A 14005-nucleotide genomic window follows, 5' to 3' on the forward strand; every position below is an offset into this window, starting at 1 on the left:
GCCCGTGACCCACGTGGGCTTTTGCGCAAAGGATGGGAGTCGAAAGAAGAGAAACCACGATTGGATGATCTTTCTCGAAGCGCATCCATTATGTTCGAATCAGAATAGAACCTACACCACCTAGCTAAGCTACCCAGCAAAGAAACACTATAGGATTGGGTGAGGGTGGAGCATCAAAAGCAAAGTAAACAGACAGGGCAAGCTCTTGGAGCTTTTCGTTACTTCACTCGGCGTGCTTCTCGACAGATATAATTGACTGCAGGTCACCTTGTTGGCCCAGTTGAAATAAGAACCCAGCAGATTCCTAGGGTCCAATAGTCCGGGCGTTTAGACGGGATACCTTGCTCCTGAGAGTGGAGGAACGACTGCTACTTCTGCATCGTGCTAGGTACTTCGTACATGCGTAAGGGCTGCATCTGGAGTGATGGGACGGATTCCCAGGCTGAGGCATGGTCCCGTGTCAACCTGGGCGTTTATTCTCAATATTGGATCGCAGTAAAAGACCCAATCGCCAACTCTGGTCTAAACCATGCCCGAGTGGAGTGGTTCCTCACGTCAAATGCTATCGGTAACGTGGACGATCCGGCACTTCCAATCAAGCCCTCCGCGCCAAACAAACCCCAAGTAGCAGTTGACCAGGCCTGCCTGTCACAGTGTACCTACGAAGTAGACCGCGTTGCAGTTATCGGGAATTTGACAAGAACAAAAAGCATGCGGAACAAACAAACAGAGAATTACCACTCCCAATACCACTTCAATCATCGGGAACCCCGAATGTCTGTCTATTTGTACATAGTAATCACTTGCGCGACAATTAATTAATTACTGACTGCCCCTCTGCCAAGTTTTAATTTTTCTCTCTCTTAATTCTGCTTGTGACTCGGGCTTTCAAGTTCTGCAAGATAGAGTGGAGATGCGAGATAATCGGTGTGGGCCATCACAGTGCATCCTTTTCAATAACCACATTTCCTACCTGCCAATGATGCCATGCCATGGATGGCTGGGCCAGGAAAGCCTGGGCTAGCTACTGTACATGGGGGTCCCTTTTGGAAGTTTGGGTTCCATCTGAACCCCACCCGTTTTTTTTGCGCGCGCGCAAACAGCAGGACAGGCACATCCCCCAGTGTCAATCCGGAGACCGCTGCAGCTCGGGTGGCTGCGCGCGCCCATCGAGTCGCTCACCCGCCTTGTCCTCCCCATCGAACCTCCCCCCCCCCTTCCTCTATCTCATTTGCGCCATCCGCCCACCCCCATCGTCTCCCCTCTCCCAAGTTCATGCCATGAATTTTGTCCAGTTGGTTTGAGAGAGGTTTCTGCTTGTCGTTGAACATAAACTCTGCGCATCAAAATTGTTCTTGGCCGTTTTGTTCTCTCTGCCGCTACCATTGTTTTTTTTTCTTTTCTTTCTTTCTCTGTCTAGCCGCTCATTCTTGGATGCTCCCCCACAATTTGCGACTGTTGAATACCATTGAATCAGATCATCTGCATCCGCTTTTAGGGCGGGGAGGTGACGTACAAATCGATCGACCAACATCGCCGGTTGCCTTAGGTAGAAAAGGAAAGACAAAAAGAAAAACAACAAAAGGAAAAGATAGAAAAGAGGTCAAAGCACAGGCATCAGCAACCGCGCCGACTTGTTTTGCTACTCCCTGATAGACCGACCTTCGGCAAGCCACTGGTGTTCATCGACCGCAGAGCCCCGGCGCCTTTTCACCTTGGCCTCACAAACCGTCGCAGTGGCGCATAACGCTCCCACTAGGTTTAGGGTCGCAAGGACCTTCAGCGGTACCGCGGGACACTCATCCAGCCATTCAGTTGAGGATTTTGGTGGCCAGGTGCGGAAGCTAGCCGTGCGCGCTCGAGCTGCCTCTGCCTAACGCGATACAAGAGAATAGCAGCACCAGGATCTAGCGCAGCTCTTCACACTTGCTTTCCTCAAGGAGCTGTGAATGCGGAGGCTTTGTTCAACTCAACCTGACTTCGATCGGAGTACAAGCTCTACATCAACATCACTTTGCCATCAGTTGTTCCAGGATCCAGAGTCCCTCACATGCCCGCCTGTAACCGCGCTGCGCCCCTACAGTCCACCAGTAGACTGACCCGATCGCTGTTACAATGACATTGCATCCCATATCAACTTGTTTCCCTCCCATGGGAGGATCGGCCCGGTGTGCGACACCTCATACGCCTGAGCCGATGGATCAAGGGATCGACCATGAGGCGAGGACTCCCTCTGCCCCGAGGCCGCGTCTGAGGCTCAAGAGGAGGATGGTCCCGCAGACATTTAGCGCCCCGACCCAGGACTTCCTCGCCTCTGTCAACGCGGCCGATACCCCGATACCCAGCATAGAGGAACCTGATATCGTTCCGAACGATGTGGAAATATCCGACAGTATTGAGATGATGGCCGGCCTGGATCATCCATATGTTCAGGATCGCAACTTGCTGACCATCTCGTGCTACGACGATTTCTCGCTACCCAAGACCCCTGCTCCCGAAGATATCCCATCGCTTTCGCCACGGAGATACCCAGATTGGTCAGCCGGCTCATCTTTCGGCAGCTCAACGGAAGACGACGATGACGACAATTCAAGCACCGAACCGGATTACGAATCCAGCAGGCCATCGACATCCCGCTCGACCTATACCAACACGTCTATATTCAGCCGCATGTCTCACTTTTCCGACGACCAATGCATGAGCCCAGAAGGGGATTTGCCAAAGGATGTCCGCCATGAGAATGAATTTCTGCCGCTTGCTCAGAATGCAGTTGGCAATGGCCAGACAGTACGCTCGAAACGTCACAGAGCTCCATGGACCAAGGAGATGGACGCCCATTTGTGGACTACGTTTACCACTTATCTACAGGACCCGAGAGTCACTCCATTCAGGACAGGAAGGAGTTGTGTGCCACCGCATGGTGTGTGCACTCGCGTTGCTCGTGAGGCAAAACGGAGCTGGAGGGGCTCCAAGGCCACCAAGAAGGTAGATGATTCAACTGCTGCTGCTGCTTCAAGGCTTCAAAGTGGAAGTCTCACCCCGACCGCAGATCACACCGCAGCGTATATCGAATGGCCGCATACTTGTGCCGCTACGAGGACTCACCTAAGAGACCTATGCAAGCTCCAACTAGCTGCTCCCGCCCACCCGAACTTCAGGTATTTGTCAAGAAGCCCAACACCACTTACACACACGGCTGCTCGACACTGGAACAGGCGCTCTACACCAGCCCGCTCATCCTTCGCAACAAAGGATATGGGCATGTCATTAGCCGTCAGCACATCTGAGATAATGCAGCCGTATGGGCCACTCGCTCAGCTCACAAGTTCTGTAGAGGCTCCAGAACCAACACCAACAGAGCCAGATCCTACTGTTCTCGCCAATCTTGGTCAAGATTCGAAATCGCTTCGGTCAATGTATCCCGGTATCTCGGAACCGCCTCGAGGCAGGTTGGGGTCTCCATTCGCCCCAAAGAGTTATGGCCCAAGCTCTTCCTTCGTCTTGTTGTCGGAGGCCATGGGTGCAGAGAACTCTAATCAACCACACACCGTGGGGCCACGACGGACTTTACAATCTCCACCGCGTATGAGCCGCACCAGCGTGGCGCGGAGAAGGACCATAATTGGCAACAAGCCACCACGTGACCTTCGCCACTCCCGGAAACGTGGGAGCTTGGGTAACGATTTTTGGACCGAGCCAAGTCGTTCAAACGGCGCTAGCGATGCTCAGGATAATGTTTTACCGACGGGCCGTGTCCGTGGAAAGAGTTTCCTGGAGGCGGCGTTGGCCCAGTTTCGGCCTACTGGGACTGCCGTTGCAGAGTATAGTTCCACGAAATCAAGCAACAGGGATGAGCTATTTATACCACGCTACACAGGGTCGCTAGGCTCTTCTTCCCTGCGCACGAAGAGCGAACAGCAATCAGTACGACTCCCCGCATCGACAACTGCGCCGGAACTTTCGCGCATAGCGACGAATGAAGCTCCTCCACGATTGGGTTCGCCGTTTCCCCTAACATCAAACGCAACGTCGCTAAGTTTCCCAAATCGACTCTTCGCCGCCAGCAGTGCAAACGATACCACCCACAGGGTTCGTGATCGGCTGTTCAAAACCGTCCAGCAGCCATCATCCCAGGCCGTACAGGCTGCAAGGGAACCGCCAACTGAATCGTACGGCAGGTTGACAGGTTCTACAGGGGCCACCCCCGAGCGCAGCGGGGCAGACAGGCTCTCGCAGAGACTAGCCTACGTCGATGACCGTCTGAAGGGGCTCCGTAGCCGCAATGCCAACGAGGGGCACGAAGATACGACGCCTTTTCAGTGACGACCCGAGCTTGTAAATCAAGCCACACTCTACACTTCGTTTTATTTGTTCATCATCTTCTACCATTCTTTCTTACATTTCACAAACTCTTTGTAATGCTTGTTATGTTATTCATGAAGCACTTATGATATTTGTTTTCTTTTACCACTACATATTACTGTTTACCGGCCGCATATGAGGCTGTGCGATGTGATTCTGGTTGTTGGACATGAGAGATACCCCGCCAAGGTGATCCCTTCATACGCAGAGGTGGAAGATAGGAGGGAACTTGGTCTGTTGGCGTTTTTGTTCGCTTCTTTTTGATTCTCGTTATTTATTTTTGTGCTGGTTTTGTGAGCTTGTTCCGTCAGGGAAGGGCTTACTTTGATGTTGCAAGATTTTAACTTTTCCAAGTGAAGATCTCCTCTCTTTGTTTCACTTTGCACAACGCATGGTATTGAGCGAGGCAAGCTTGGAATCCCCACGAGGGTCAGGCATTAGGGGACAGGTTTACATTCTCTTTTTTTTTTTTTCTCTCTTTTACTTTATTCCGCATTTGCGCGGCCCGACGGACAGCGGCGGCCAACGAGTTTCCGGGAGTGTATTCTGGATCCTGCTGGTCTGCCCAGTTTTGTTGATGGGAAAGCAATGCACGGTACGATATGACGACAGATAATGACTATTTCATGCGTAAATTTGTTACGCTCGAGTTCCAGCAGCCAAGTCGTTGCTATTATTTTGTGTCCTTGTCTCGTTATCTACTTGCTGCATGCATAATCTGCCTTGCTTCAGACAAAGTTCGAGACAGGCTGTCCTTGATGTTTACGGCAGGACTGCTGAATATATGTCCAAAGGGCTTGTTTGTTTCGTCGAATAATTGGCCACCAAATCTTTTATGAACATTTTCCGTTTGACAGATACGATATTTGATAAGGTCACTCGATATTTAACTGTCATATTTTGTTTCTTTGTCAAGTCGAGTGCTTTGGATGGAGTGAGATGGAAGGGGTTGAGTAATGATGGGTGGTTTGTTACATATCTGCGATTCAAGATGGCCAAAACGGGCTTGACAATATACAGGAATATGATGAAAGAAAACAAAAAAGCTTGAAATTGATGATGGTCTCCTCTAGCTGTAACGGTAGGTAATTAATTACTACTTCGTAGGTACTTTGTAGGAGCTTAGTGTCGTAGTAGCAATGCTGGTCACTGAGGTGAACCTGAGATTCCCGGCGGGAGATGGCCACCCGGTCAATCCGAGAGTAACTGTGGGGACGGTGCCCAAGCTTTTCCCCAGATAAAATACTCCGGTCGAGCCAATTAAGACATGACCTGTAAAGCAAGTCTGACCGGGACCCAGCATCCCCAAAATAAGGCACGAACACTGCCCTTGCACCTCGTGTTGTGACGCAAAAAAAAAAAAAAAAGAGCACGGGGGAAATGGGCAAGGCTAGCTCCAACGAACAAACAAAAACAAAACAATGGAGACTGAAGTCTGGCTAGATTTTTCTTCGTAATAACTGAAGCAAATTCCCAAGTCAACCCTTGTTCGAGTTTGACAAAAAATGTTGAACATTACTTATACGTCCTGGTATTCGTGAAAGATAAACTAGTCATCGTCTTTTTTTCTTCTTAATAACAGGTTACAGGGAACCTAATAGCGGGCCATCCCACCGCGCATTCGACAACGACCACGACGACAAACTCCCCCACACTCAGCAAGCTATACTGGGGCTGAAAGAAAGGTGCTTTAAGCCTCACGGCGGGGAGCTTTTGTTGTTTTCGAATTTTTTCGTGGGCTTCGCTTCGCTGGTGATTTTTGTTGTCTTTTTGGTTCTCAAAACAGTTTCTTTTTTTTCCACAGTTCGCAGTGCCCTTGTCCCCAAGTCAGCAGAAATCGAAACCCCCCGACTCCCGAAAACGCCTATTGTCTTGCACGCCTTTTCGTGGCTGGCTCGAACGGTTCCTGTCCCCCCACACACACATACATACGCATCAACGGTTTAAAAGATGATCGTAACACAGGGCCGCCGTCCAGGCGCCATGCAACATGGCGTTCGCAGCATATTACCTCTTGTTTTAACGGCCTGCCTGTTTCTCGGGGCGGCCAATGCCTCTGTTGGTGACAGGTTACCGGAATTCCGGGAGTGCGTTCAGGTATGTTGCCAGCATGCCCAAGCATATCCAGCAAACGTCTAACTGACAACCGTCGCCTTGGGGCGTTTTTCTTAATTCTAGGTCTGCTTACACGAGAACTGCGAAGCTGGCACTCTTGCACACAAGGTCGAGACACGTCCGTGGCCACCCCCAATCCGTATATATACATACACATAGAAGAAAAGCGCAAAACGAACACTTTTCAGGCTGACAGCTTTCACCATACTCCGGCCTTTTCGACCGAAACGAAACAAACCCGCCCCAATAAACAGCGCTCATAAACCGTCTCCTATTGTGGACCTGCCCGGCCGAGTGCGACTACACGTGTCAGCACATAATCACCAGCGATCGCATCGAGTCTGGCCAGCCCGTAGTCCAGTTCCACGGCAAGTGGCCCTTTTACCGCGTCCTGGGCATGCAGGAGCCCTTCTCGGTCATCTTCTCGGCTGGAAACCTCTACGCCCACCTGCTCGGCTTCAGGTGGCTCCGCCGCCACATACCCGAGTCGTACCCGCTGCGCAAGTACTACGTCGGCTTCTCCTTTGCTGGGGTCGCCTCGTGGCTGTTCAGCATCATCTTCCACACCCGCGACACCAGGGCCACCGAGCAGCTCGACTACTTTGCAGCCGGCGCCAGCGTGCTGTACGGCCTGTACCTGGCCGTCATTCGCATCTTTCGCCTCGACAGGCCCGGCTCCACCGACGGAGGCAAGACGCCCACCGGCACCGCTTCGTCGTCGTCTTCGATATCCAGCAGCACGCCCCGCGCCATCCGCCTCTGGACCGCCGCGTGCCTGGTCGCCTACGGCTGCCACGTCGCGTACCTCAAGCTCGTGCGCTGGGACTATGGCTACAACATGGCCGCCAACGTCTGCGTGGGCCTGGCCCAGAACGTCTTGTGGAGCGCGTTTTCGTACCGCAAGTACACGAGGGAAGGCAGGACCTGGGCCACGTACCCAGGCCTGGCCGTCGCGTGGATCATGTTGGCCATGAGCCTGGAGCTGTTTGACTTTCCGCCGCTGTGGGGCGCCCTCGACGCCCATGCGCTGTGGCACCTGGGCACTATTGCGCCTGCTGTTCTTTGGTATAGGTAAGAGGAGGGGGAATCCATTTTCTTTTCTTGGTCTGGAATTACTGGCTGGCTGATACTAATACGATTGCCCCCCTTGGGTTCTAATAGTTTTCTGGTCAAAGATGCCCAAGACGACATGGCATCAGCAGAAAGATTCAAGGATTGAGTTGGAAATTTGCGAGGGAGTTTCATGTAGAAGGAATGTATAAACATTAAGTGTCATCTCGTGTTCATTTGTACAAAGGCTTGCGCGATTTGGTGTGCTGCTGCTGCTGCTGCTCCTGTGAATGCTGTTGCGAAAAGAGGTGCACCCAAAGGCTCAAAACTTGTTTTTGAGCTGTTTGCGTTGCATGTGCATGCTCCAACAAAATACACATATACTTAATTATAAAATATGAATTGCAAATAATACAGAAAGCCAGATATGTACCCAAGCCACAGAACTGCAAACATACAGCACATATGCAAATCAAGAGGCATTTTGTTCTGCTCTCAACGCAATATTTTGCTAAACTAGGTCTATCTAGTACGGGACTAATCTTAACTAATGTTGATCCTGCTCCATGAGGCCAATCCCGCGCTGTACCGGATACTGATATGATACACGAGGAGGGACTGGCCGAGAAACCATACAACCATTTGACTGATCCCATTCTCGTCATCATTACAGGGGCCGCTCATTAATAGTCTTGCGACCTCTGTTTTAGAAAGTGGTGGTAGAAAATGCAGACCCCGACACATCACCTACATACACCTTTCAAAGCATAATATCCTCCCCAAAAAAAATAAAAAATAAAACCAAAAGTAAAACCCCCGGTGCTTGGTTGCACTGGCTACCCCTTAGAATCATCCGGTCCCATGTGAGATGATGGCTCAGGCGCCATTCTCCCAGCTCCAAGTACGCAGCAATCGAAGCGATCCAAATGGTGAAGGTTGATCGACCAAAATAATCGGCACAGGTCTAGTCTGCTAATCTTCATCGGTCATACGCCAGACGTTTGGCCCGGCCTTCTCCACGCTATCCCGCAGCTTGGTGATCGCCGCCGAACGCTTTCCCAGACGGGCGCGGATGTGCTTCTTGTCATCGTCGCTGTAGCCGCTGAGCTTCTTGCGGGGAGAGTTGGTCACTGACCGGGCGGGGCTGCCATTGTACGAGGCCACTGACGACGTCAGCGCCATAGATGCGCCCATGAGGGAAGACGCCCCCGGGCTGAAGACGGACCGCGAAAGACGATGCTGGTGTTTCTGCGGGGTCGAGAAGGGTGAGTTCTCCCGGCTGCCGTTGGCAGTGCCGCCGAGTCCTTGCTGCAGGCGGAGTTTACGCAACTGATTCTCCAGCACGTCCACATCGCCGCTGCGCTTCTCAGCCATGCTCGTCATTTTCATGATGGTACGCAGGACAGCATCGACCGTCGGCACTCCATTGGCGCCCGAACCGGCCCCCCCGACCGATCCATTCCTCCGGCCGTCGAGACCGCCAGCCGTTGCCATCTTGGCGCGTAGCATAGTCAGCGATTCTTCGGCCTCAGCCAGAAGCTTGGAGAAGCTTGTAAATTGCTTCCTAAGATCGGCTTGCTGTGCTGCCTGTTCGGCACTGAGCGGAAGAGATCGCAAAGCATCGGCCTGGCTGGGGTCTATGCGAGACATGATGGTTTTCTTAATATCCATCTCCTTGATTCGCAGCCGGGCCAGTCCCCTGCTCAACTCTTGGCAGGCCTCGAGGACTTCGTCCGTATTCTTAACCCGGCCATCCTCGAGCTCCACACGCAACTCCTGGTCCAATACAGTCCCAACGTTTTCGGCATCGCAAAGGATCCAGTCGTCTGGAATCTCCAAGTCTTCGCTGGTCTTGGGCGGCGTTCCCGGAGCTCGAAGCTTGCCCATATGACCAAGGATGTATTCCTTGAGGTGGCGAGCATTCAAACCAAGCGTGTCCACCATGCGGTTGATATCACGGTACATGGCTTCTGCTTGGGCGGGAACCGTCCTACCAGCCTCCGGAGCACTGCCAATGTTTGGCGTGAACTCTGCAAGCTCGAGCGTCGGCTGTGGTGGAGCGTTCAACAGATCTTGCTTCCAGCCGTCCTCCTGATCGTGCAGGACTTGTGCTTCATCCGCCTCTCTCCTCGCCTGTGATCTCCGCTGCTCCTCCACATTCGGGTCTGGCGTGTGACGACCAGGATGTTGGCGCGCCATGCCACTAATCCCAAAGTTGCCCTTGCTCCTCCCCAAGATTGATGATGCCATGGATGATGCCATACCGGCGCCAGGCGCACTAACCGACCGAACAGAGTCGGATCTCATGACTCTAGGTGGTACAGCACCGCGGACTGGACTCGGTGACCTGGGGCTCGTGGCTAAGGGCTGTGGGAAGAGGGGAGCGTTGCGGCTCATCTCGCCAAACAAGAGGCGCGATCCTGGCCGTGGTTCGTCGGCCGGTGTGTGTGAGAAAATCCCACCTCCGGCGCCACCGAATGAGCTCTGCGGAGTGTAGCCTGGTGGACTAAGGTCCTTGGTCACATCGACACCACTGCCTTCGCTATCGGGAGCAGATCCTTGATCATCTTCATCACCTTCCTGTTCTTCGTCTTCTTCTTCTGAGAGCTCATCTTCTTCGTCACTGCTTGGGACGGGTTGCTCTGTCGCTCCCTCATCCTTGAAAGAGAACTTGGGCAATGTACCGCTTGAGGTCGATGGCTTTGGCTTGTCGTCCGTAGACACAACGCCCGGGGGTAATTTGAGATCTGCCATATTGTACTTGGATTTCTCCTTGACCGGGTCTGGCGGTAGCGGTGCATCATCAGGTGTCGCTGATATCTCGCTGTTTGAGGATTCTGCAGGCAAAGAGGTAAAGTCAGTAACCTCTCGCTGTAGATGTGATGATTCTATGTGTTCGGGTATCCGAGGCGAAGCGGCGGACGACCCAGAGGATTCGGAGAGCGTGAAGGTCGTCTTACTGGTTGATTCCGGTGGTAATGGCAGGCTGGTCTCGGCAGCTTTCTTATCCGGTGTTGACGGTGCCGCATCGGTTTTCTTGGCTGAGGAAAATATTGAAGAGGTTTGCGTTGGGGCACCAAAGATACTGCTTGTGCCTCCTGGAGCTGGCTTGTTGCCAAAAATGCTTCCTGTGGATGTTGGATTACCGAAAATCTTGCTAGGCGCCGGCGAAGAGCTTGGGGTTGTTGATTGTCCAAAAGTTCCGAATGGGTTCTTCTTCTCTGAAGCTGGGGTGGCATCGGGCTTGGCGAATATCGATTTTGGCGCCTCGTCGGGTTTCTTAGACCCAAAGAGTGACGTCGTCCCAGAACCAAACAAGCCAGTTTTGTTACTGGAACCAGCGAATGGGTTGGGCTTGTCAGCTGCCGCGGGGGGAGAGGGCTTTGCCTGCTCGGACGGTGCCCCAAATGGGTTGGGTTTGTCACCCTGAGCTCCAGATATGGTCGGAGCACCAAACACTGATGAATTGGGGGTAGACGAGAATATGCTGGTGGGCTTCTCCACGGCTGCTGGGGTGACTGCTGCTGGGGTTTCGGCTTCCATATCGGCATCTTTGCTCTCCTCTGTGGCCGGTGTCTTGGCTGTGTCTCCAAGCGTGAGACCGAATCCTGAGCCAAACAATGAGGAGCCACCACCCGAGGTAGCCGGCTTTTCGTTGTCATTGGCCGTCTTGGGGTCTGCCTTGAAGGTTGTGCCCAACACAAAGGGCGATGATCCAAATGGCGTCGAGCTCGTCTTAGAGGCTGGAGGAGGGAAGGAGGTAGATTGGTTCATGCCCGTGTCTTGTGAGGTGGAAGCGAAAGAACCTGATGGTTTTCCAGCTCCAAAGATGCTACCGCTGTTATTATCACCGCCGCCACTGGCAAGTGAGCCAAAGCCACCCTTATTGGCAAATGCTGAGAACCCACTGCCACTGGCTGGAGTAGAAGAAGCTCCACCGCCAAAGATCTTACCAGTTCCGCCAGACGGAGTGGAGCCAAGCCCCGTCTGTCCAAAGGCAGGTGTTGCCGCCGAGGTGCCTCCGGTAGCCCATGGGGACGACTTGGCCCCCATACCACCACCGAGTGCCGAAGACTGTCCGAACGCAGGCGAGACAGATGCGCCTCCAAGCGTTGACGTGGAGCCAAATGCAGGAGTGGCGGAAGAGCTGCCAAGCGTTGAAGTAGAGCCAAATGCAGAAGTGGTTGAACTGCTTCCAAGGGCTGATGTAGACCCAAATGCCGGTGATCCAAATGCGGACTTTCCACTGTCTCCCCCCGCGCTTCCAAATGCAGTCTTACCGAATGCCGGGGCGGCAGAAGGAGTGGCAGCTGAAGATGAGCCCCATGGAGATGGCTTTGCGCCGAGCGCAGAGGAACCTCCGAAGCTAGGACCCGGAGTTGATGCCCCAAAGGCGGATGTGGTCGCGGGGGCGGGAGTGGCAGCGGGGGCAGCAGCACCATTCGTACTTTGAGCCGCTGCCATACCAGGGTATGTAGTGCCCTGTCGGATAGATTCGTTGTAGACAATCCACCAAACTGACAGGACACCCTCGTTGTTCAAAGCCCACAGACCGGGAAGGGGTCCTGGAGACTCATCCATCTCGTCTGTTGGGATGGGCTTGTATACCTTGTCCTTGCTGGATAGATCAAGAGCCATACCAATGGGGAAAGTGTCCATATAGTCTTCGCCCATCGGCAACTCTGCCCGTTTCGTGTCATCAGCAAACTCTGTTGTAGTGAAGACGTTGGTGATCTTGTCGGCAGGAACAGTGGAGGTGAGTGGAGCTTTTGATCTCGTCAAGAGCCCGATAGCCTCTCTACAGGTGGACGAGACGAGGAGGACGTCTTGGAGGTCAGGCGGGAAGTCCTTGAGTCTCAATACTGTGTGGTGAGGCTTCTTATCGGACCCGAAAGGTTCAACCGGGTCCGTTAGCTTTTGAAAAACGTAACTCGCCGGACTTCCCTTCTCCTGGTGCCTTGTAATAATATGGTAAGTTGACGGCCCATCTCCGTTTGTCACGTTGTGAACGACGAGAAACACATTATTTTCCAGCCATGCAACGGAAGCAACTGTAAACAATCGGTTAGCTACAAAATCTCGCGGCACTGATGGTTCCAGGGTAGACAAGCAATCCATCTCAACAATAGACTTACCATGATGATTATCAAGACCGCCCGGTTTTGGTATGTTTGCCTTGCTGATCCCGTCTGGGGTCAACTGTTCGAGCGTTCCATCGGCAAGACCTGCCACAAGCTGTTTGCCTTTGGTACTCCAAGCTGCACTCGATACGCCCGCCTTCATCACAGGACCGTTAGGGCCCGATGCCAAGCCCCGTTGCTTCAGATTCGCCACGAGCAAGTTGCCGTTATTTGTAACAGCCAGTACAAGCTCGGCCATGTCTGGATTTGGGTTCGGAAGAAGCGTGCGCAGAGACTCGCCGCTAGTAGAGATCTCCATCGCCGGCTGGGTCGATCCTTGTGATACAGACTGGACATCGTATACCGCCAGCCCGCCACCCGATTCGGCAGATATGATGAGGTATTGCTCATCGCATGTGAATGCGAGTTGTGATATCCTCATTGGCAGCGAGAGTTTTGCCTGCGGCTCGAACGGCCGCACCTCGCTGTCGCCAACCTTGGCCGCCTCAAACGCCTTCCGTACGGATTCTGTCGTCGCAATATGGACAGCATCTGGACCGGCGGCAGCCACGAGGCCCTTCCTCGAGGCGATGCTTATCAGCGACGCGGTCGGCGCGGGCTGATCGGCCCATTTGGCCGTCAGCTGGACTCTGGCATCGCCCGCGAGCGAGAGAAAGCCCAGGTTTTCTGTTTGGATAAGCTCGAGATCGGGCCCTTGTGTCGTCGAGCCTGCAGCTCCCCCCGCCGCTGCCGATCCGGCTCCTTGGGTTGCGCCCGTCAGGGCGCTGGACGCATTGCCAAAGCTGAATGCCATGACTGCTTGGAGATAGCCGCCTCTAGGTGGAGTAGACCAGCGTCTCATAAAACGCCTGCCCGTCGCATTTGAGGAATTCGCGTCGCTCGGTCTGGTGTGAACAAATGTCGTGGGCTTTGTCCTGCTGGGATGATAAGGAGGAGAAGAAATGCGAAATATCAGCCACGAGGTTCGGGGAGGCTGGGGTTTTTTTTTGGGGGGGATGCCGAAGGCAACTACGAGAAGAATTGTTCAAAAGGCAACAAACAGAGGCGCGTCAGTTGCCGGGTGGCAAGATCTTCCCAGATGTAGATATCGGGAGGAGTTAGGGTATCTAAAATCGGCGTGGTAAGCCCTGGTGAGCCTGAAAAATGCTTGATTGATGCTGCACCGCGGTCTGAGCTGCCGTTGAAAAGCGAAGTTATTGAACAGGATCGATGCCGACGCGATTTTTAGTGGGTCCTTATTTTATCCTTGTCAAAGCTTGTGGGTACCAACCGGGCTACCAACAGCTGGAGAACAGCTATCCCCCACCTGCTGGAGGACGGCAGCTAGGCAGCAGGTT

The 14005-nt window shown here is 53.2% G+C and overlaps 3 protein-coding genes across 3 annotated transcripts; 2 read left to right on the forward strand and 1 right to left on the reverse strand.

The window, feature by feature from the left end:
* The first annotated feature begins 1282 nt into the window (after positions 1-1282).
* On the forward strand, positions 1283-5096 carry MGG_04526 (uncharacterized protein). The gene has a single exon (XM_003713529.1). It carries the CDS (start codon positions 2116-2118, stop codon positions 4321-4323), a length of 2208 nt encoding a protein of 735 aa, XP_003713577.1. The 5' UTR covers positions 1283-2115; the 3' UTR covers positions 4324-5096.
* A 648-nt stretch (positions 5097-5744) lies between these two features.
* MGG_04527 (uncharacterized protein) lies at positions 5745-7967 on the forward strand. The gene is made up of 4 exons (XM_003713530.1): positions 5745-6459; positions 6541-6595; positions 6732-7548; positions 7639-7967. The coding sequence occupies exons 1-4, from the start codon at positions 6313-6315 to the stop codon at positions 7694-7696; spliced, it is 1077 nt and encodes a 358-aa protein (XP_003713578.1). The 5' UTR covers positions 5745-6312; the 3' UTR covers positions 7697-7967.
* Positions 7968-8008: 41 nt separating this feature from the next.
* On the reverse strand, positions 8009-13890 carry MGG_04528 (uncharacterized protein). Its single transcript, XM_003713531.1, has 3 exons — positions 12663-13890; positions 10488-12578; positions 8009-10364 (listed from the first exon to the last, which is right to left on the reverse strand). The coding sequence occupies exons 1-3, from the start codon at positions 13507-13509 to the stop codon at positions 8500-8502; spliced, it is 4803 nt and encodes a 1600-aa protein (XP_003713579.1). The 5' UTR covers positions 13510-13890; the 3' UTR covers positions 8009-8499.
* Between the last annotated feature and the right edge of the window lie 115 nt (positions 13891-14005).

The sequence above is a fragment of the Pyricularia oryzae genome, chromosome 2 (genome assembly GCF_000002495.2).
Source record: "Pyricularia oryzae 70-15 chromosome 2, whole genome shotgun sequence".
Taxonomy (NCBI): Eukaryota; Fungi; Ascomycota; class Sordariomycetes; order Magnaporthales; family Pyriculariaceae; genus Pyricularia; species Pyricularia oryzae.

What these genes read in the sequence shown, in the direction of transcription:
- MGG_04526 (XM_003713529.1), top strand. Translation starts at nt 2,116, where the DNA reads ATGACATTGCATCCCATATCAACTTGTTTCCCTCCCATGGGAGGATCG.
- MGG_04527 (XM_003713530.1), top strand. Translation starts at nt 6,313, where the DNA reads ATGATCGTAACACAGGGCCGCCGTCCAGGCGCCATGCAACATGGCGTT. An exon ending in AATTCCGGGAGTGCGTTCAG is followed by an intron (nt 6,460 to 6,540) that starts GTATGTTGCCAG and finishes TCTTAATTCTAG; the next exon opens with GTCTGCTTACACGAGAACTG. An exon ending in CCTGCTGTTCTTTGGTATAG is followed by an intron (nt 7,549 to 7,638) that starts GTAAGAGGAGGG and finishes GGGTTCTAATAG; the next exon opens with TTTTCTGGTCAAAGATGCCC.
- MGG_04528 (XM_003713531.1), bottom strand. Translation starts at nt 13,509, where the DNA reads ATGAGACGCTGGTCTACTCCACCTAGAGGCGGCTATCTCCAAGCAGTC. An exon ending in CGGTCTTGATAATCATCATG is followed by an intron (nt 12,579 to 12,662) that starts GTAAGTCTATTG and finishes GATTGTTTACAG; the next exon opens with TTGCTTCCGTTGCATGGCTG. An exon ending in ATTACCACCGGAATCAACCA is followed by an intron (nt 10,365 to 10,487) that starts GTAAGACGACCT and finishes CTTTGCCTGCAG; the next exon opens with AATCCTCAAACAGCGAGATA.